Here is a 23,039-nt window from a genome sequence, read left to right on the forward strand (position 1 = left end):
TTGTGGAGGTCAGTTCCACAGTACCCGAGCTGCAGGTTTGCCAGAGTGTGTCAACTTTGAGATCTACTTATTTCTAAGTCCTATCATCTAATGAAATCCAACAACCATATCCAAGATGCAAACATTTGCTTTTCTTTCAAGTCAGACTGAGATATGGTGACAAAAGATACCCACATCTATAAGGATTGTGTAAAGCATTAGATAAAAGTATAGTTGAAGGGTTTAAAACAATTAAGAATTGCAGGGTGCCCCAGTTTAGGAGATCCCTTGATTGTCATTAAAGTCACACCACATTTGGATCACCAAGTGCAAGATACCTCCTGCACATTTCACACAGAGCCTGCAGCAGTTGCCCCAGCCTCCACTGAGCTCAAGCTGCAGACATGCACTGCTTTAAAGCAGGGATTATTTCTTCTCTTTTTATCAGGGCCAGGCCACGGTGGAATCCACAGGTTCCCTAACTGGGTTCACGCCTGCACTGTTCCTGGCCTTCCAAACCAAGCAGCAGAGGGGACAGTGCCATATTGCCATGTTTTCTGCAATATGCAGACAGCTATGACAGAGAAAGAAAAGGAAGAAAGAAGCTTTGGAATAGTGTTCATTCCTCCAGCTCTGCCCAGACCTCACATGTGACTGCGGGTTAAGTCAGGGATGTCACATTGCCAGCTGCATGAAGTGCTAAGCCCACAGGAGATCCCCAACACTCAGTCCTTGTGCTACCACCAGGTCACCAAAACTGGTATACACAAGTTCTAGCTGTCTCCCAATGCCCTCCTTGGGGCAAAGCAGGGCAAAAGGGAACAGTCACCTGGCCACACCAAGCCATGATTTCTCATTCCCTCTCCTTCAAAGCTGCCAAAACACACCCACATCCTTGCACGGTACCAGAGGAAGACTTGATTAGCTACAGCAAATGAGGTGTCAAAACTCCTGTGGCCATGGGGTGGCAATCTGTGCCTAACGGTGCATGGGAGAATGAGAACAGCCCTCCTCACTTTCCAGTAAATCAATGCTCTATAGATGTCAGGCTGCCTATGCCTGCTGATAGCACTGGGCTTATCTGCACCAGCAATAAAAAGGAAAATTAGCCAAGATATTTGACACACATTAACACATATTGTCTTTTCTTCCACCCAATGAAGGGGAAAAAAGCAGCTTCAGGCAGCTGCAGTGAAAGAGAGAAAAAAATACACAGGAAGAGACAGGCATTGCCAGCTTTGCTTGACCCAATAAAGCTGATATAGCCCACTACAGTGAAAACATCCCACCTAAACCTCAGCACAGCTGGACCTGAACCCCTCTGTGTCCAGTGCAGTCACAACATCTCAGCTTGAGAGCAGGAAGATTAGATTAGGTTCCACATCTGATTTTTACCTTTCGTGTGGAAATAATAAGGTTGTGCTACTCAAACACTCTGCTACAGAACAGCATCTGCTTCCTTGTGGAGAACATGCTGATTCAATATGAGCACACATACTGAGAAAACCTCCGCCCTCCCATTCCCTGCTTGAAAGTCAACTTGATGCAGGCTACTGAGGCCCAGGTAAATACATCTCAAAATCCACATTAAAAAAAAAAAAAAAAAAAGTTGTGTCTCGATAACAGGCTTTTGTGCCCTGCCAGCAGAGCTCAGGGAACAGTGGTTTCAAACTGAAAGAGGACAATTTTATACTGGATATAAGGAGAAGGTTTTTTTCTGATGAGGGTGGCAAGCCACTGGAACAGGTTGGTCAGAGAAGCTGTGGATGCCCCATCCCTGGAAGTGTTCAAGGCCAGGTTGGATGAGGCTTTGAGTAAGCTGGCCTGATGGAATGTATCCCTGACCATGGCAGAGATCTAGATTAGATGACCTTTAAAGGTGCTTTGCAACCCAAACCATTCTGTGATCATTCAACTGAAAGAGCAGCTCCATGCTGCTGCCCATTCAATGGACATCAATGCTCCAGCAGCCTTGCACCCCCTCTTTCCTTCCAACAGCATCCCACTCATTTGTTCCTATCATCCCATGAAAGCCTTCCCACAGCACTGCCCCTCGCTACCAGAGAAACAGCAGAGCCCAGAGGGCAACATGAGCTCTAGTCAGTGAAACAGTGAAACCCTGTATTTAATTCTTCTCATGTGGATGCACAGATGAGGTTCCATTCAGAATAGAGGAGGTCTTCTTCCTCTGGACAGGTCAGCCTCATCCCTGCTCAGCCCAAATATTGCTGGGCCAAGCCTGAAGGAAGCTGGTGCCATAACATTCTACAGGATGACACCATTATACCCATATTGTCCTGGAACCACAGAGGAGTAGATGAAAACCAAACATCCCAGGCACTGCAAGCACAGCCTTGACAAAGGAATAGAGGAGACATCTGTGTTAGGTGGCCACAACTTCATCATGTTCTGCTGGTTTGTGTTTTCTTCCAATAGACCTCCACACTTCAGGCTTGGCCCTCCATGAAGAAAACATGGGTAACAGAATTTCTACAGGTAAGAGTGGTCACATGAGGACAACCACATTCAGGGATGGATATTGTAGTAACAATGGTCCTATAAACATTCAAAAGCAGCTGGTTGATTACATACATTTCAATACAGGGCAGAAAACAGGTGCTCCTTCTGAAAGGCCAATGCTCTTTCAGGAGCCTGAAGCCAACAGCCAGCATTGGGGTCCATGAGGACATGGGGTTTGTGTATGATATGATAGCAGGCAGGGCTACAGGCATGGATTCTCTGAGGGAACATTTATTCCAAAAAGCAGCCTCCCCATGCCCAACAGAGCCAATGTCAGTCAGCTTAGGATGGCCAAGGCCCATCTGCAATGGTGCTAGTGCCTCTGGGCTTATGTATTTAAGAAAGAGAAAAAATGTTCTGCAGCAACAGCCAGGAGCAAAGTGAGAATATACTAAAGAAACAGCTCTGCAGATGCCAAGGTCAGTGCAGAAGAGGGAAGCCAGGCACTGGAGCAGATTCCCCTGCAGCCCATGGTGAGGGAGCTGTGCCCCTGCAGCCCATGGAGGTCCATGGGGGAGCAGAGATCCACCTGCAGCCTGTGCAGGACCCCAGACCAGAACAGTGGCATACCCAAAGGAGGCTGTAATTCTGTGGGAAGTCTGTGCTGGGGCAGAGTTCTGGGAGGACCTGTGGCCCCATGGAGAAAGAAGCCCATGCTGGAGCAGGTTTGCAGGCACAACTTGTGGCCCTGTGGGGCACCAACACAGGAGGCAGCCTGTTCCTGAAGAACTGCATCCCATGGAAGGGACCCATGCTGAAGCTGTTTGTGAAGAGCCTGTGGGAAGGGCTCATGTTGGAGAAGTTTGTGGAAACTGTCTCCCATGGGAGGCACCCCACACTGAAGCCAGGGAAGAGAGCTCAGTCCTCCCCCTGAGGAGGAAGGAGCATCAGAGATATGTGAAGAACTGACCATAGCCCCCATTTCCCTGCACTGCTGCAGGGGACAAGGGAGAGAATCAGGGAGTGAAGTTGAGCCTGAAAAGAAGGGAAGGGTGAAAGGAAGGTACTTGAAGATTCAGTTTTGTATTTTATTATCCTGTTCTGATCTTGATTTACATTTCTCCTTCCTTTCTTCTTTCTTCCTCCCTTTTAATTCAGGTAAAATTTGCAAAGTATCTGGAGGAATAAATCAGGAGAGTAAGTCAAAGTCCCAAAGGGAAATAAAAGATGCACTGGCATTACTATATTATGAGATTTGCTGAAATTTCTTCCATAGCTTGAAGGAAGACATTGGAGTCTATATGCTGGCTACATACCTGCCTTTTTATTAACCAATTTGTCTTATTAGCAGTGGCACAACCCTGTCAGTCATTTTAGCATTGTGTCAGTAATTGATTGGACAATTCAGGAGTAAAAGATCTCCCCCACCCTGTATCAAGCCTGTCTTCTCTGTATTGTAGAGAAAAAAGATTGATAGCACACAGGACTCCCAGATTACTCTGGTGAAAAAACATTAGGTGACACAGATGCTTCAGTCTCATCTTGAAACAAGAAAAAGAAAACAGAAAAAGGAAAAATAAAGGCCTGAAGAAATCTCATGAGACCCAAGCCTCTCAGGCTTACTGGCAAGTCTTTAAGATGGCTCTGGAGAGCCTTTGCTAAGTCCCTGTAAATTCTCTGCACAAAGTATCACAACAGGAGCAGCCACAGGCAGCTTTCCCAGCTGTGAGGAATGCAGAGGGACCCATTTAAAAGCCTACAGATGGACAACAGAACATGGCAGGGTGAGTTAATGGGATGCTACGACAGGGGCACAGTGCAGAGGCTCTGGATATTTTGGGAGGTAAGGGGTGACAGAACAATGGTGCCTGAGATGAATCTTTGTGTCACCGTCCTGGGGAGCACCAGGCAAGACCACACAGTGGTCTGGAAAAGCCAGCACAGGACCAGAGAGGGGGGTGACAGACCTGCCTCAGCCCTGCAGCTGTACCAAGAGGCATTTGAGCTGTCACCTGAGTCTGCCCTGTGAAGATGGAGTCTGGATGCAAAGAGTAAGAGGCCCAAATCAAGCAGGATATCAGCAAAATAGGAAGTCAACATGGTTCACAGCAATCAAAAGGACTGGGGAAGTCCAGGAAGCATTTATCATGGCCTAGAACAATCTCGGTCACTCTGGAAACAATAACATTACACATTACTTGCCCTGGACATTCAAAAGACTGCTCAGGCAGGAATAGGTTATGAAAATTGGGAAATTGCTTTTCTTTGCAAACTCAGTTAAGCTTTCACTTAACTCAGCTTCTGCTGTTTCTTTCATAGCTTCTGTTGAATACTGGCTTTGGGATAGGCATTAATTCTGGGTGCTAAATTAGTTAGGCAGAGCAGTCAAATTACAGCACCCATCCAGCTTACAAATGGGCTTTTTTATGCTGCTGTATCTCACAGTGGTACATCTTTTGTTCACAAGCTCTTCAAGTTATTGGTTTGGGGCTTTTTGTAATAAATGCAGTAGAAAAACATGAAGAAATTTAAAAGGACCAACACAACAGAACTTGGGCAAAAAGACAAGTCTGCCCTTGCTCCAGTCAATGGCAATGATTTCTCCTGGTGAAGGCTCTTCCCAGTGTCAGTATGCCATTGACTGACCTTTCTCTAAAGTCAATGTGCAGGAACACTAAGCACTCCAGCATTTTGAGAGCAGCATATTCAATTGAGGTCATCATAACATGTATGAGCCAAGTAGAAGGGGTTGAAATGTTTTAAACACAGACAGGACTTCTCAGTGAGTCAAAATAGCAAGTGACACAATTAGGGAAAGGAAAAAAAAAAAGCTGCTAAGCTGTGGAGCAGCGTTTCCAAAACAGTCACTGGCACATTGATTCAACCTTACCTTGTCGCAGAAGACTTTAATTTGGCAGTAGGCTCTGTGGACAGGTTTGTTACTCCTGTTATTGTAGCTGTAAGTGTCAATCTGAAGATTCAGGGGCAGGCCTTTCACTCCCTTCTGAGAGGAAAAATCTGTGCTGAGGCAGTTGACAGAAATGAAAACCTGCAGAGGAGGAAAGCAGCATCTGTCAGTAGTGACACACAGACTCCTGGCTGACCACTGAGCAAGGGACACTTGGGGAGTGCTGAGGCTCAAATGCTGGTCCTTGCCACTACAGTAGCACCTTCTTTCTTCTGAGACACCAGGTAAAATCCCCAAGAAGCAATATAACATTCTTAAGTCTTTACATAAGCCACTGGAGGGGACAAAGCCACTTTGTCCAAAACAGATTTCAACAGACCCTCCAAACTTTAGGAAGACTCCACCCATCTTTCCACCCAAGAACTCTCAAACGTCACCACCAAACTTTCAGCAAAAGGGATGCTCCTACAATCAATCCTCACTGCTCAGCGTTTATTAGCATCTTGGTAAGAATGCTACCATGTTCCAAAAAATCCATGTTACTCTGGGTAAGTTAAATCTTTCCATGAGTTTGACAGGAGCAGAGTTTATGCTTGAAAATACTTGGTTGAGGCTTTTTTCAAAAGGCTATTAAAAACTTTTTAAAAAATATTAGGCAATATGTAATCCTTAAACACAGAAATAACACCATTATTCTGGTGAAGGTTTCTGGGCTTCACACTAAGTTGAACACTACTTTGAATATTCCTTAGTAAGACCTTCAATACCCTGTTAACATTCACCTGGAAAGGGTAAGAGAAACATTTCCATTATTACAAAAAATTAATTACAGGGAAAATTAATTACACGTAGGAACATATCTAATTTCATTTTCATAACTGCTTGAAGAAACAACAAAAAAACCCTCTCAAAAACACAAATCACACACAACCAGAAAACAAGTCCAATGCTGCTTAACAGAATAAAGAAATATCCTTAAGTGGATATGAGCAGATAGACCAGAGTACTTTGTATCTAGATAATGGGCTTGCAGCGTGGCAGGCTTTTCTACAGGCACAATGCCTATTACTGGCACATCTCAGAAGCTGTGAGGATTAATTACCAGGAATTTACAAGCCGCCAAGACCTGCAACAGCTTCTCTCCTCTCTGCCTGAAGAATAAAGGCTGGGAACTCACTGCTTTAAAAAAAATAATCAAAGCCTTGGGAGCCAGAAGCACCTTCCCAGAGATTTTGCAGGAGCACCATCCCAGCCCCCGATGCTCACTTAGGTGGTGCTTCCACCAGCACCATCAGAGCAGCGAGCTGGTGCCACCTCCCGGAGCTGCAGAGGCTCACACAGGCTTGGGAAAGCTACAGGCTCTGGCTTTGCTAAGGGCTGCTTCTCAACGTCCTCTTTGCACGGGTTCTGAAACATCCTTTACCAGTTTTAACAATGATGGGAAATGGAAATGTAAAACCCTGACCTGCTGATAGTTTACAACCACTGATTTTTCCCTGCCATGTATAATAAAGCTGTATAAAAAGCTGGGGCAGGGAGGAAAAACAGTGCAGGTGAGGGACTTCTCTTGCAATAACCTGTCTGAATACTGGGGATTCACATGCTGCTTCCTGCAGCCCCTGTGCCGTGAGAGGGCAGCACAGTTGCTCTGCAAGTAGCCCCCCTCTTCTTTCCTGTGCACACACCATCCCAGAGATTCCAGCTCCCAATTCCCCAGCAAGGCCTACTGTGCCAAGGGACATGGAATGAGTGAAACACCACCCACCCAACCCAGGCCAGCACAGCACGTCAGCAGAGCCCCAGCCCCTGACCCACACTGCTGCCTCTGTGGGGACTGAAGCCAGGAACATGTGCAGGATGCCAGGGGAGCTGGTGCTCAACGCCTGCTCCAGCTGTGCCCCAGCATCCCAAACCCACGCTGTTCCAAGACAACTTTTTGTGAAGGCATTATATACATCACAAATCGCAGTCAGGAAAATTATTTTAAAAGAAGCTGTTTGCAGTTTTTCCCAGACTAATCCAAAGGATGGCTTTGCCTGCTTTTATCCACCCCACTTCCCTTCTTGCTACCTTTGCCTTCAAGAGGACATTTTGCCTGCAGTGCTGGTACAGCCCGGGGGAAAGCTTCAAGGAGTTTGAAGAGCTGCTCTCATCAGCTTAGGAGTTTGGTAATCAGATGTATGCACACCCTGAATAATTGCATTCCCTGAGCAGGGGTTTTGTTTTTTAAAAGACCCTCAACTCTGGGTGTTTGCATATTTTTACATTTTAAATTTCAATTTTAAATTTACCTATACTGAATATTCACTCAACTCATTTCTTTATTAAAAAATGACTACAATCTCTAAGAAAAACATGCCCAAGCAGCCACATCAGCAGGTCCACCACCATCTCAAAATTTCTGTTAAATCCCTCAAATGAGTTTCACACCACTGGACACCAGAAGATTCAGTGTGCAGCATCAGCAGTTCTCTAGGACATGGTGTCACTTCTCTTCTGAGACTTCAAGTTCATGTTTTCAGTTTTTACGGCTTACCAGCCACACAAAGCCCACTGGGCTGAAGGTAGAAGAGTTGGTCTCAGCACAACAGACACATGTTACTACAGCAGAGCTGCACAGGTATCCCATGGGAATTTAGGACTGCCTGTCAGATGTCAAAGATTATCCTCCTACTTCAGAGTCTCCTCATTTGATTAGCTTTGGCTTTAAAAAGCTGACTTCATTTTCATGCCATTTAAATCTTCAGGACTCTAGGCAGGAGATGACAACTAAAACCTAATCATGTCTCTGAAGCAACAGAGAGCCAGCCTGTCTTCTCCTGTTTGTACTAAACCATTTCAGCTCAAAAGGAGCATCTACTTCTCCCTACCCACCCTGTAACTCCTATTTTTGAGCAACTTCAGGTTGCCTCAAGCTTCACAAAACAGAATTTTAGCAAACAGCCTTTCCCAGTTTGGGCTAAGACAGTTTCAGCCAGGTTCTTAATGTACAGGAATATTTGACTTACATTAGAAATGAAATGTAAGGCCAAGTGACTGCATCAGCTATATCCCCACCCCAAAATTGCCAGAAGAAAGAAAAACATAACCACAGAAGTTGCTCTGCGTCTTCAGCCTGCTGAGCAAGATTCCTTTTCATGTGTCCAACCTATTTTTCTAAGGGCAGTTCCGCATTCTCAGCTATATTAAGATTTGTTGTTTAAAAAAATTTTTCATCTCACCTCTCAAGATTCAACATAAAGACAGCACTTAAAAATAGAGCACTGTCAAGCCTGGGCACTTACACATGAGTCAAGCCCTCAAAAGTTACGCTGATTTTCTTTAAAACTGAGATTTGTAAAGGGATTAGAAACCTGCTCTTGAGTTATTTTGCTTGCTTGGCAGTTGAGCCTCTAGTCTATATTTGACTACATATATCTAGGCTATCACATAGCCAGGCTTTTCTCTCTAACCCAAGGCAGGCTTTATTCCCTTTTTTTTTTCTGTTGATTTTTTCCACGCTTTTTCTAACCCCTTTTAAAAAAGCTGAGATACTCATTGAGGCAAATGGCTTCACAATAGAGGCATATCAGATAAAATCAAACAGCATGAAAACTGTGAGCTGCTACACGCTGCTAACCTCCCACACCTGGCACTCACCCCAGCACTCTAGAGCCTCCTTTCTCCAACACCATGCTGGGTTTCCTGCAGCCTTTGGGGCAGCCCAGCTGCACACAACAAAAGACCGAAGGCAGAAGGATTAAAGCACCTCCTCTGGAATCATGCTGGAAGTTAGCGTGGGAAGAAGTCAGACCTCATGACTTCTCTGTCTGCTTTAACCATCCGACCTCTCATGCCCCTCCTCACCTAAGGTGGGAGGAACACACCGTGCCTACATTCAAATCCACGAGAAACAATCTTCCATTTTAATAATGCAGAAAAAAAATTAATCCGACAGCTCTGCCGTGTGCCCTCAAGGAAGGGCAGCAGAGACAGCCAAGTTCTTTCCACACAGCACCTTTTTCTTACAAGATCTGCCTTTCAAACAAACCAGGAAAAACAGACATAATTAAAGGGCAATCAAAGCGCTGCAGGAACCTCTCAGTCAGCGAGATGAAAGATGCCTTTTTTAAATGAAGGCTTGTATACCCAGATCTCCTCAGTTTATCTTGGACGCCGTACTCTTCTGTCACACAAAAAGCACTAGCAGTTCTGGTGAGTCCAAAGGCTACATATGCAGCAGCTTTAGATGAAATGTCATTTTGTGCCCGCTCATCTGCCCAGCTGGAAAGGAGCAGTGTAGGTTCTCACCCATGGCAGCTGGGGCTGCCACAGGCAATGGGGAGCAACTTGTGTTAGCATACCATGAACTCTGACCAGTCAGAGCAAACACAAGCACAGGTAGCACTGTCCTGCAAAGTCCTGTACATCCTTCTGGATAGGGACCTACACAGGCAGACTCAGGACTTTTCCAGGCTGATCACCTTGCTCTACATTTATATTTCAAGAGAAGGCAGATAAATGGTATTATCTCCTCCTATTTATGAACCTATATATTTCTGTGTCCAAAGGATTAAGACATTACTCAACAATCCAAGTCCACTAGATATTTCTTTCTCTATTGAGAATTCAAATAAAAACCTTAGCTCTTTTCTCACACTAGTACACCAAAGCCTCTCATTTTAACCACAGAACAGTTTGGGTTGGAAGTGACCTTAAAGATTGTCTAGTCCAGCCCCCATGTTATGGGCAGGGACACATTTCACCAGACCAGAAAGCTCAAAATCCCATCCAGCCTGGCCTTAAACACTTCCAGGAACAAGGCATCCACAGCTTCTCTGGGCAGCCTGTTACAGTGGCTTAGCACCCCTCACAGTGAAGAATTTCCTCCTAATACCTAATCTGAATCTGTCAGTTTGAAGCCATTCACCCTTGCTCTGTATCACTGTAAGCCCCTGTAAAAAATCCCCCTCCAGCATTCTTTTAGGCCTCCTTTTCGTCCTGGAAGGTGTTCTAAGGTCTCTCCAGAGCCATCTCTTCAGGCTGTACAACCCCAACTCTTCAGCCTGTCTTCATAGGAGACATTCCAGGCTATGTTATAGTCAGTCTATTCAGCTTAAAATTGTCAGGATGTTTTTGATCTTGGATGACTGTGTTTGTACAGAAATACAGAGTTTGGAGCCTACAACACAACAACCAGAGACAGGTTAAACTGCAATGAGCTTCTTTTCAGGGAATGCAGCTGCTTTTCTTGGCTTTGGCCAAATAGTTTCAATGTTATGGCCAAAATACAGTAGGCAAAGGGATTCTAGTGGATCTGGAATCTAGAGACCATTTTCCTGACAGAAAGGCAGTGTATCCCACTCCCATAAAGAAAAATTAACCAGAAGCTCAACATTTATCATTTCAATGCTGATAGCTGCAATCATATGGTTACTCTAAAGGCTTAGACAAATATGAACAGCAAAGAGAAAAAAAAAACCCAGAGTATTTTCTAAAGATTTTTCCCCATATGTTTCCTCTAGGCTGCAAGCTGGTTGGATGGAAAACATCTCCTGTCCAAAAGCCTTATGAAGTACACCAGCAGAGTTCCAAGCCCTTCTGAGAGGCAGAGCTGTCAACCTGGGCACTACCTTGTGCTAATGTAGCTACGTGGCTTCCAAGATTGGCTCTGGGTGAGAGCCAAGCAGCTGCCAGTGAGGTGGCTAATCTTACTGCTCTCACATTCGTTTCTTTACCTCCCACACGCACCACAGGTTTTGCATCAGCAGGAGGTGAGCCAGGAAAGAGATAAAAAAATTGGGCAATTCATGCACCTGTGCGCCCCTGAGCCACCCCCTGCCTTTGGGATCGGATGCTCCAAAAAAGGCTTGCCTGGCAGATGGGTGATAGGGCTGCATCCGCTCCAGCTCTGCCAGGCAGACCCAGCACCATCCTGCTTGCAGCCCAGACAGTGAGTTTGCATTCAAACCTACCACTCCCAATTTGGGTGACTTACACGGAGGCCATCATGGGTCCCACACCATGTCAAGGAATGACAAGTGGGAAATACAATCCACCTCCAGATAAAGAACATCCTCCTAGGAAGTTTACTCCACCATTAAAACAAAAAGGAATGGTAATGAAAGGAAAATACATATTCCTGCTCACAAAAAGCAATGCTGATTGTTATTCCAACCTGTTCTGAGGCAAGGAAATACAGGAATGTCTCTGCTCACAACACCTGGGAAACATGGGGATAATGGTTCCCAGTCCTACTGATGCCTCCTCCCACCCCATGCTTTGATAAGATAAAGCTGCTGGGCCGGGTTTTGTTAGGTTGGTTGGAAAGAAAGTAAAAACAGCAGTTTGGTAAAAACAGTGACAAGGTGTTGAAAAAACCAAACAACAAATAAACAACAAAAAAAAAACCCACCAAAAAACCCCAACACACCTCCCCACATCAACAACAACAACACAAGTCTCCAAAAACAACGTCAAAAGCTGAAACACAAAAACAAAACACAAAACAGAGAATTAAGTCTATAAATGCACAAAAATGACTGAAAAGAAAGGGTTGCCATCAGGTAAAAAAGTAATAGAGGAAAGGGAAAAGAAAAACAAAATCTCCTCCTAGTTTTCTCTGTAGAAAAGCTAATGTCAAGACATTTTCCTTTCAGCTTTGGGAAACACCCTGTGAGCTCCTACTTGGAAGGCCAGACAATGGCAGAGGCTTGGGACACAAAGTTCAGGTAAAATACTGGGTTGAAAACTTGCTTCTGGTTGGCAGTGCTTAAAATCAAGGGCAGCATATGCTTGTTTTCCAGAAAACCCAGGACAGAGCAGGGAGACGTCAGCATTAAGAGGCAGGTAAGCAATATTGCTATGACTTTCCTATGTCACTGCTCCAAAGGCTCTGTGTACCTGCCTCAAAGTATTTGTGGTCTGCAGCCTTGGCTTCACACCAATCTCTTTCCTTTAAGTATGTTTGACTCATCACATTTCATAGTTTCATTTCCAACTAGTCAAACCTGTACCTCCTCAATGCTGCTGAAGGTGGCCCACACCTTCTTTAATGAGGCATATGACTGCTGCTTCATTACAATGGCATCCATATAAATGGATGCAATATTCATCAATCAAAAAAGTTTAAATTCTTCCTATAGTGAACACCAAGGGAGGATTATGCTAGAATAAGCTCTTAAAAGAAATCAGTAGTGTACCACCCAGTCTCACTTCAAGTTATAGCAAGAGATCCACACTCTCCAAAAACTGAATTCCTCTAAACAAAATAATCTTGCCAACACATGGGAGGATCTGCCAAGAAGACCACCCTTATTGCCTAAATTTCTATTTCAAAAGGCTATCCCAAGTTAGATGCAAATTACCATAATATTAGGATCATTCCACTCTTCTTGGACCAAAAAAAAAAGTAATGAAAAATACTGTTTAATTGCTATGTCATTGAGGGCATCAATTAAGAGACACTACAGCATCTTCCCTTTGGTGAAAAGCAGCAAAAACCTCTGACATGATGTTCTTGAGCTCAAAATGCCTGTTACACTCTCTCCATGTATTCCCTTTTAGTAGGAGTCTTTTCACACAGCATCTGGCTTACAATGACTTTTTTTTTTGGGAGGGAAGGAGTAGGAAGACAATAGAACCCTTAATGTGCAATGACATCATTTTTGGCTACAGTCCCATTACCCAGCCTATAGCAAGCCAGACCAAAGACCTCCAAGGGGGCCCTTCTCTGGGAGCTGCTGGAAGCAATGCTGCTTTTCAGGAGGGGCCCCTTGGGAAGCACAGAAGGGGTGCCCCAGCACAAGGGCAGGATCCCTGCCCCGTCAGAGCTCCAGAAACAGGCAGGAGGCTCTTGCAGTCACTGTGCAGACAACAATTCACCCTGTTCAGACAAGAGGCCCCAACCCTCCTGCTCCACAGGGCAAGAGCTCAGACAGGATTTGAGCAAAGCAGGATCCAGCAAAGCCAGTTAACCCTGGGGAAACCAATCTGTCCAGATTGTTCAAGTGCCACTGACCTGAGAGCAGGCCATGTCCCCAGGCCAGAGTTAAGGGACAGAATTTGCTTTGCAGCCTAACGGGTAACATAGCAGAGATAACAGGACAACAGCCAACATTAGGAAGAGCAGTATGAAATGTGCATTTAACTGCAGACGTAGTGGCAATCTTCACTACAAGACCTTTACTGAGTTCCAGCCAAGAAAAGGAGAGCCTGGCATGGTGTACAGACCTGGGAAGAGATGGATCCCAGCCTCAAAAACTCATTACCTGAAACTACAACCATTTATTCTGAGTGACATGGGGGACAAAGACACAAAAAGGGCTGCAGGGATTCCTATTCCCTACTTCTAACATCCCACATTTCAAAGACAGCCAAGCTGGCTCAGTCAACAAGAAGGGGCAGACACCTCTAGAGAAAGCTACATCCCAGCTCTAGACACCCTAATGAAGTCATCGACGCAAGAGCTGACGAGCTTGTGTTCAGACATCCAAAAGCTTCACTGCAGGAGCAGAACCCCACCTTGACTGTCTGCCCACGGCAGACATCCATCATGGGGTGGGAAACTGTTTGAAGTCTCCACAAGCCTCAGGGTAACTCAGCTACACACCTCATCAGACTCATCGGATCATGCTTCCACTCCAGTAGGACGGCTCCCGATTGAGGAGCTACATTGGCTTTCTTAAATACCCCATTCAACAACCCACCAGTTCATCAACTGATTTTCCCTCTTCCCTTTTCTGTTCACAAAGCATGACTGTCTCCTCATTCAACTATTCCCTTGCCCTGCTCTGGCAGGTGATGGGATCAGACCTCATCTCTAACACAGACATCTGAAAGCCCACCTGAATCACTGCTTCCCCACTCTGCAGTGTCTCCTGACAATCTTTCTAATCCTGATCTCACTCTCCTTCAAATCTCAACAGTATCCCTTCAGGGCAGGTTGCCTCTTTCGAAGTCTGGCCTTCCTCCCCAGCCCTCGTTCCCTTCACTGTCTCAGAGCAAGGAGGCTTTGGATGCTGGGCCCTTTTCCAGCTTGAACGCACTCTTGCAAAGGTCACAAAATACTTAAACCAGCCTCTGCTGTGAAGCAGCTGCTTCCAGCAGCTCCTGTGATGTCCCAGAACAACAGAAGAGGGCAGAGAGGAGCTGCCAGAGAGAAGCACATTTGCTCTGAAATCCATGGACACGGTCTGGTCCCAGAGTGGGCAGTGTCTGTCTTGCATGAAATACCCCTGGTTTCTACACCCAAGGGCTCACTAACAGCACAACAATGCAGGCAGCTGTGGGACAATTCCAGCTGTGCAGAGCCAGGCTGTCCAATGTGTCCAGCAACCAGAGCCCGGGCCTTGCTCTCTGCTCTCCCAGCACAATGCAACTGAGAAACTCCTTTCTACAGAAGGAGCACATGACTTGTATGAAAAGAGCATTTCTTCACCAGAAAGGTGCAGTTTACTAAACCCCCTTAGTGCCCCAAGGGCACTGGTAAAGCACTCTCAGGCAGGTGACACCCTCCTGGAACACACACTAGCAGAGGTGCAATATTCCTGTGCATCCCAACAAGAAGGTAAGTACATGGTCCCAGAGCTGCTAAGGGCAACTCCTTGTGATAACATGCTATTTCTGCCTTAAATCTGACACACACCCTGCATGTCCAAATGAGTAACTACATCAGAGAGCCCAGACACAGAGCCTCATCACCTCCCATTTGACATGGCTGCATAGGATCAAATCATTTCCACAGCAAACTGGAAGCAAAAGCAAGAGGGAAACAGGAGGAGGAGCAAGCCCAGAAGAATCACCTGGCTCTGGTCCAGGAAACTCCAGGGCTCAGGAAGCAAATTTCTAATGATCAAGGCTTGCTGGCTGGTTAAACATACTGTCTATGCAGCACTTCTGCTATTATTAAATATAAACACTATATTTATTACTGTGAAGGAATTTCTGTAACATCAGAAACTCAGCTCTATCTATTCCTTGCTTTCTTCATATACTTTAAGACTGCTCTCAGGGGTTGGGGGGAAGGGAGGGAAAGGAAAAGAGAGAGCAAGAGCATACAAGGTAAATGAACTGTGCAATAAAAATTGTTGAAATTGGCTCAGACATCTCCTGATAAGATCACAGAAGTAGAGAAAGAACTGCAGCTCTCTTCTGGTGAGAAATTCAGTCACTGACAAAACACATCCACTCAGGGAAAAATGAAGTTAAACAGACACTTAAGAACATGGAGCCCTTGCTAAAAATGCCAATTCTTTAAATACTGAAGTCGAGGGTATTTTTGTCTTAATATGATTCTGATCCCAAGAGTCAAGGCTTGCACATTTGGTATCAACAGTCCTCTCTGAAAGTTCATATAAACCAGGACTCTCAGTATATGGATCTCACACACTAAGACTGTGAATCTGGAGGCAAATTTGCCTCTGTAACTAAAAAGGTCTGTCTCACAGCTCCCCACACCACTTCATGCCATGAAGCTCAGCCCTGAGGTGAAATATCACCATGAGGGTCCTTAGATCTTTTCAAGATGCTATTGGCAATTTCATTATAGACTGAAACTATTCATTCAGGGGACTGCAGAGTAACTCAGCAATAGCCACCTGGTAGGAAGGGACAGCTTTCCTTGGGGCAGCCACAAAGCTCTCAGCACCAGCTGTAAGCCCTGCTCCTGAGTTAATGGCCCGTCCCTACTGCAGCAGAGTGGCTCAGTCAGCAGAGAGGCAGCTGCAGAAAGTGCTTCCAGCTCCTTGAGGACTTGCATTGTTCTGTCTGCATGATCCACCCCTGTTTGCAAATCCTAAGCCTTTGCATACCTCCTAGACACCGACTCCCTGGGTTTGTTAAATGTTTGACTGGCTATGGCAGCAAGATAATACTTACTGACTCCTTTTGACAGCTCTTCTGTTTGTTCACAAAGTGAAGTGCTTCATGTTTTAGAAATCATGTCAGCCTTTTAGCATCCTCTAGCCTTTTAGCATCCTTCAGCAGATAAGGCCCTCCCTGCCAGCCCTCTCAATCTGACTGAAGCCAAATCTGGTGAAAAGGGAACCCTGGCACCCAACACCAGCCCCAAAAGCAACGTCCCACACATTGCAAAGCAGCACTTTCAGCAGCAGCACACACAGAGCTCCTCACTGCTGTCTGCTAAACATCCCAAACTTTTCCCACAGAGCTGAAACCTAACAGCAGTCTCCGTACAACATTTTCTCCACAGCCCTTGTGCAGGATAGCGCACAGTTTGGGGTGACAGCAAGCTCTGTGCAGTGACAGCAGCCCTTGCTCCTCCTGCAGAGCAGGAGCACACACAGCTCCAGAGAAGGAGCTGTGTGCTTTGCTGAGAGTTCCCACATTCCCCCCAAGCCAGGCTCTCCCTAGACATGGCACCCTGCAGCCATCAGAGTTTTTCCCCATGATGCTGGTGACTACTGGGACTGCTTGCTGGTACCAGTTACTAGTACTGCCAAGGAAACAGCCAATCGCCAAAAATGAACGGAAACCACTCCCAATTTTTAAAGAAAACCCAGGCAGTAATGAAATTCTCAAAAGAAAATTCCTTCACTTTGACTCCAGCAGCTAACCAGTGAGAAATGCCTTTAGAACTGAGCTGGCTCCGTGCTTTGACCTGCTTCCTTGAACGTGGAAGATACACAAGGTTTTTCCAGCAGCCAGAGTGGCTCAAACAGCTGCAGTTAGCTGCTAGCCAGGGAGGCTTCCTGTACCTACACACCTACAAAAGCACCCACAGTTCTGAGGAAAGATCAAACCAGAGTTCACCAGGAGGCTGTTCTAGTTTGGAATAGGTCACTGGGTGTTGGGATCTGCGGTTTAAGCAATGCATGCCACAGCTGCTCCCTCTCTGGTGGAAGGCAAGGCCACGGCTGAAGCCCCAGCCCCCCACCTCCCCGGGAGGCCATGCTCGGTGCCAGGCCCGGCTCCGCTCCCTCACAGCTCATCTGCTCCGAAACGCTCCCTCCGTGCTTCCTTCTGTCAGTACTTGTCTCTCAGGCAGCCACTTCTGCCAAGAACCCTAAAGCAGTTGCAAAGCTCTCCCAGTTGCACATGCAAACCCTCTTAAGAAATAGCCAGAAGGTTTTGCCTAATGTAAGAGCGTAAACAAACTTGTTACACGCTAATCACCAGGTAGGCCACACACCCTTCCCTTCCCCCAGCCCCTGAATCTGCTCAAAGGACAGGAAATACAATCGTGGTCACATACCTTTGCTTCCTCGTTGATGTCCCAGGTGAAGGATATGGCATTGTAGGCGATCTCCTCAATGTTGCTGATGGTGTTGAAGCTCTCCTTGTAGTCAGCTGTTAGACAGAGGGGTTCATGAGAGAGAGGAAGAGGAGATATTACCCGTGTCCTAAATCCCATGAAACAGCCAGAAACTGTAACTCTTCAGCAGCCCCTTGGGGGGCAAAAAAAAGCTGAATTATACCTTAGGAATGGATTTTTAAAGACGCTGGAAATGGTTCTCACACACAAAAAAAGCCCTCAACAAACAGAAGGAAGGAGCAAAATGGGACTTGCAAAAATTCTCAACGAGAAACTCCAGTGACAAAGGCAGATCCCAAATATGAGGTGTTCTGTGCTATGTGCGGGAAACTCTACCCTGTATGGCAAGGACATAAGCTCTCAATAAAACTCCTTCAATAACAAAGATTTGCATGCGCGTCTGCTTTAAGTGCCAAGTGATTAATCCCTGCTTTGATTCACAGAAGGAAGGGACCAGGAGTGCAGCCCAGCCTTCAGCCAGAGAAGGCTGGAACCCAGCCAGCCCCAGCCTTGTCTGGAGGCAAGTGGAAATTTGCAGTGTTTTCTTTTTTTAAATGTACCAAAGATGAGTTGTGAGCAAAGCTGTGGGAAGGAGGATCGTTAGTCTTGAGGTATTCCTACAAGGATCTTGTCCTTTGAAGAAACGCAATATTTAGGACAGCCACTGGGACTACAAGCTGTGACTTAGCTACAAGCACCAGGATATTCTAAGAAAACCTGTTGTCTGGAGGGGACTGTTGGATTTCCCAATACAAAACCCACCAATCAAAATCCTCAAAAAAACCAGCCTCTTTAATGAGTTCTAAAAACTACAGCATTAGCTCCAATCACAAACCATCTCTGGGCTTTCAGCAAACTGTGGAGGGCAGAGAGGGATCCAGAAGTTCCTTAAAATAACAAAGCTTTGGCAGAAAACGGAACCTTGCCAAGGAATTAGGTCTTAAGTTTGACATCAGCAATGAGAGTGTTCCTTACCTATGTCAATGCATCTTTGTTTGGCTGTGTGCTGTCTTGAGTGCCAGTATTTCCAGTGCCTGAGCTGATCTTCCCTTGTTTTGTCTTCAGCAAACACAACCATAATGACACTCTGAAAGGAGAGAGGGAAAGATTAAAAAAAAAAACCAAACAAAAACATGAAAGAGAAATAGAGAAAAGGCCAGAGAGTACATTTGGTTTGGAGCTCTAAGTTTTTCCACTTGAGGCACTACAGTATACCTGGAGCACCGCTGCCAAACAGGAAGGTAGACAACAGCACTTTCTGGGTCATAAACAGAGATGAGCAGAACTGCTCTCCTAACCAGAATTCAAGGATCTCATTCCAGGTGTTGCGTCACCTTTACACAAGTGCTGACACCACTTAACAGTGTGAGCCAGGCTGGGTTGGCCTGGCAGTAGGTGGACAGCAAAGGGAACGAACACTGACGTAAGAGCACAGCTAAGCTGGCCTTTGTGCTGATGCTCTGGTCGAGATTGCTGCACTTTAAGGTTACCATGGTGCACACCCTCCTTCCCAAGAAACCACAAGTGCTGCCACTCACTCGGACTTTACTGATGGGGTGGTGGATTCCTTCAGTGCTGCTGACTTCTTTCAGCGTGATTGGGTAAAATTGACCTTTATTCAGGTAAGTCATTGTGCTGTCCCCAGGCTTCTGTCGGAGGGACTTGGAGGCTTCCAGAGTGTATTCAAAGTTATTCCTATAGAGTGAAGAGGGTAGTGATTGCTAAGGCATTTTCCTGGAAAGCTGATTAAATGTTCCACATTTAATTTGGAGAAATTCCAAAGTCGTTAGCTGACTCATTAAGCCATCAACAGGCAAAGAAGTTGGAAAACAGGATGAGCCCCTTCTTCAACCATTTCCTTCATGAATGAAATTTAAGAGAAGTTCTTGGCAAGCTAAATCCTAAGACACATCAGCAGTCAAGACTGGAAGGTCCCTATTCAGGCTGAGAGCAGCAAACTGCCCTCAACCAACAGAAAAGTATCTATGAGCAAGTTAATTAAATTCACAAGCTAATAAGCTACTCAGTGGCCATCACCCTCTTGGTCAACTGCAACTATCAAACAAGTTGCTCCCTTCCTCTGGAGTTCAGGTGAGTTTTATTTCTCCTGTTTTTGGGGCAGATTTCCAGCAGACTGAGAGCAAGACAAGCACACCAGGGAGGGGGGACACAGATGGAAGCAAACTCCCAGATCACTCCCAGACAGTACTGCCCCTTCCCATGGGACATAGATTTGGTGCAATGACCATAACTGAAGATGGGTGGTATTTCCAGACCTCCAGGTAGTTTTCTTTAAAGTATTTGTTTTCTTTAAAGATACAATTGTATCTTTACAGCTACAATTTTCAACTGTGAAATTCAAAAAAGCAGACATAATTGTGGGTTTGAGATCCACAGGCCCCCTCAAAATCCAACAGTGACTTGGTGCAAATTGGAATGAGTTGTACTGCTTGCTCATGGACAACTAAGAGAATAGGAGGATATGGGCAAATGGAAGCCTTAAATCATTACCCAGAAATGCTGTCAAAAACATAATCTTCTGAATTCATGTTGGCCATTCGGAGATTCAGTTCAGTAGGAAAGAAAACCTGCAGCAGACAAAACAACAATTAACACTGCAGCAAAAAGAAAAGTCAATACTAAATAGATACTCCTTACCACAGAACTTCTGTCAGGCAAATTGTTCACCAGATAACAACTGATTTTTTTGTTTCAACAAACAGGACACTTGAATAGTGTTTTAATCCAAAACTTTTGGGTGTCAACTAAGCACAACATCTCGTAAGCCTTCCAAGTCAGCTTAAGGCAAAATTTTAATGCCTTCCCAAATCTCAAAGGGTATAGCTACACAGCTCTTGGAGGTTTGGCTTAAAAATCAAAACATGGTTATGCTGCTATTTTCAGTTGGTATTATAAAACAAAACCCACCGATTTTCTCACTCAAGGGCCCTACATAATCCAACTGTTTTCTATGGACACACACCACACCTAGAAACTGGCAGTAAGGAAGCTTACATACAGTCACTTCACTTTGGTACCTGCAAAGGCACCACAGAGTGCTGAACTCTTGCAAAACCTGGCTCTATGGATCAAGATAACTATTTCCACACTCTGCAAGCCAAAGCCTCTGTCACTAGTCAGATTAGTCATTCGCTTTTGATAATGACTGCATGTTGTGAAGGTTTTATTTACTAAGTTTTAATTATGCACTTTTCTGGAAAAGCCTTCTATTTCTAAGTCACTGGACAGATTTCTGTCATGTAACAAGAACAGTTAAACATGGAAGTGGCTCTCTCCATCCAGATCAAGACAGACAGACACACAGAGCAGCTGCCTCTCCTGGTACCTCTTGCACACCCTCCTTGAAAGTCTCCGAGAAGGTGGAGTCTGGTGTTCGCCTCTGGGAGTTCTGGGGCTGTGTGTTGGAACTGAACTGGTCGGGGTTGAGGTTCCTGTCGAAGACCACCACGCGCTCGGGCGGCTCAGGGTGGTACACGCTGGGCGGGATGCCCACAGCAAAGCCGTGCGCCTGCGTCTCCGTCTTGATGGAGTGCGTGGGCATCGTGGCAATGGAAACCGTCACCGTCGTGTCAGGGGTCGTGAGGTGGCCTCGCTTGTCCATGCCCATCTGGGGGGTGTGTGGAAGTACAATATTGAAAGGCACATTTTTCAGAACCTGGACCCTGTTTTCTCCAGCAGAAATGAGCGACTGCTCTGTCACGTTTGGGATGCTGTTCCTTAAAAGGGCAAAAAGAAATCAGGCATAAATTATACAGCTTATTTTCTCATTAAACAAGAGCTAGAAAAGCTTTAAGCTTTTGGACAAGGACAGCTGACACAAACTCTCCTGCTTGTGCAGAACAGTTCAATCCTAACCTGAAAAACGGAGAAACTCATTAAAAAACCCCACAACTCATCTCCCACTGTTAATCATCCCACCTTGGAGAGTAATTACCCTGGAGCAAAGGGTGAGGGTTAACAGCCCAGATCCTCACTGCCTGGAAAACAACAGACCAAAACTAAGCACTTCCCCCCACACACTGGCACACACAGGCTCCACAAAGCTGCTCTTTGGCAGAGGGAGAAGGATTGACAGCAAGGCTGCTGCTCCTCTGCCCCAGGACTGTGCACCACCCGGGAAGCACTAATAGGGAAATTACACCCCTCGTTTCATGCACAACCCCCCAAGAAAATCCGCACCAAGACTCCTGGGAGTGGTTTGCACCAAGACTCCTGGGAGTGGTTTGCATAACTTGCCACTCTCCACCTCACCACACTCATTTCTGCCAGGACAGCACTGAGATCTGTGGCTGAGCTGACCTCATAGGTAGTAACCACTAAGTCAGCCTGCCCTCTCTTTCTCCCTCCCCACCAATTGGTCCTGCCCCCTCCTTTACACCAATTCAGACATTTCCCCTGCCTCCTTGGTGAGCCAGTTCAGCTTGCCTGGCTGGCAGAAAACTAGCCAGCTTTTCTTTCCCTGTTTGGTGATGGATCAGTGTGAGAACCAATCTGGTTCAAGAGGAGCAGTGGGAACACAGGGCTGGGAACCAGCCTGCTCTTCTCGACAACAAGTCACTCAATCAGCTCAGCCAGACCACAAAACCTCACCTCGGGTCCTTAAAGCATTCTAGTCTGTCCAAAGGAAGAGGATGGTAGGAGTGGAAACTGGCCTGAGTGAACCTCCCATTTGTTATATTCACCTAATCAGTAGAATATGCTTGGGAGGCACAAGAGAGGGAAGGCAGGTAGGGGAAGCCAGACAGAAGTTCCAGAGGATACAAAGGAAGTCCCCAGACAATACAAAACCAAATCACAAGCACTCTGAAGAGCTTCCCAACTGGCCCAGGCATGACACAGCAATGCTGCTGGCACCTGAAAACAAAAATCAGCAGAGAGCAACTGAAGTAACTGCAAGAAAAATGGAAAGTGTCACCAGTGACTGCAGCCAGGGGGGGTGCCCGCACCTAATGTTAGAGAGCAGCTTTTGCTAGGCTGACTATATGACACCAGCACACCAAAAGCAGATAGCTGGCATTGAGCAGCAGTTTGAGCCTCAGCTCATCACACCATGGTTCAATCCCCATCCTGTTCCTGAGGCAACACAGAGGCACAAAGTAAAAGCTAACAATTTCTCTCCACACTGCAGCAAGTTACTTTCCTTCAGCAGCTTTGATGGTCGAGGAGGCAATGGAGGAAATAGAGAAGCAATAATAAAAAATAATACCTTTTGCTATGGTCTTGTTCAGGATGTTCTACCTCAGGCTTGGCTGTTGAAGATCTCCTCTCCCTTGGAACCTGAGAAATTTAAGACATACTATAATTCAATTCTTCCTCCCATACAAAAAAATTAGCTCCTTAAAATTTGGTCAAATTAAAGAAACCTTGCTTTAGATGCCAGGCCAGCCCCAGGAGATGCCCCACAGATCCCTATGTAGC

The 23,039-nt window shown here is 45.8% G+C and overlaps 1 protein-coding gene across 1 annotated transcript in view; it reads right to left on the reverse strand.

The window, feature by feature from the left end:
* GRHL1 (grainyhead like transcription factor 1) overlaps window positions 1–23,039 on the reverse strand; it is a 40,363-nt gene that overhangs the window by 11,330 nt on the left and 5,994 nt on the right. Inside the window, exons 3-9 of the mRNA XM_014306759.2 lie at window positions 22,828–22,898; window positions 20,947–21,337; window positions 20,112–20,188; window positions 19,139–19,295; window positions 18,576–18,687; window positions 17,541–17,635; window positions 5,330–5,488 (exon numbers count right to left, since the gene is read on the reverse strand). Of these exons, the coding sequence (XP_014162234.1) occupies window positions 5,330–5,488; window positions 17,541–17,635; window positions 18,576–18,687; window positions 19,139–19,295; window positions 20,112–20,188; window positions 20,947–21,337; window positions 22,828–22,898 (1,062 nt within the window). The remainder of the gene's footprint in view (window positions 1–5,329; window positions 5,489–17,540; window positions 17,636–18,575; window positions 18,688–19,138; window positions 19,296–20,111; window positions 20,189–20,946; window positions 21,338–22,827; window positions 22,899–23,039) is intronic.

This window comes from Geospiza fortis, unplaced genomic scaffold (assembly GCF_000277835.1).
Source record: "Geospiza fortis unplaced genomic scaffold, GeoFor_1.0 scaffold81, whole genome shotgun sequence".
In the NCBI taxonomy this organism is placed as follows: domain Eukaryota; kingdom Metazoa; phylum Chordata; class Aves; order Passeriformes; family Thraupidae; genus Geospiza; species Geospiza fortis.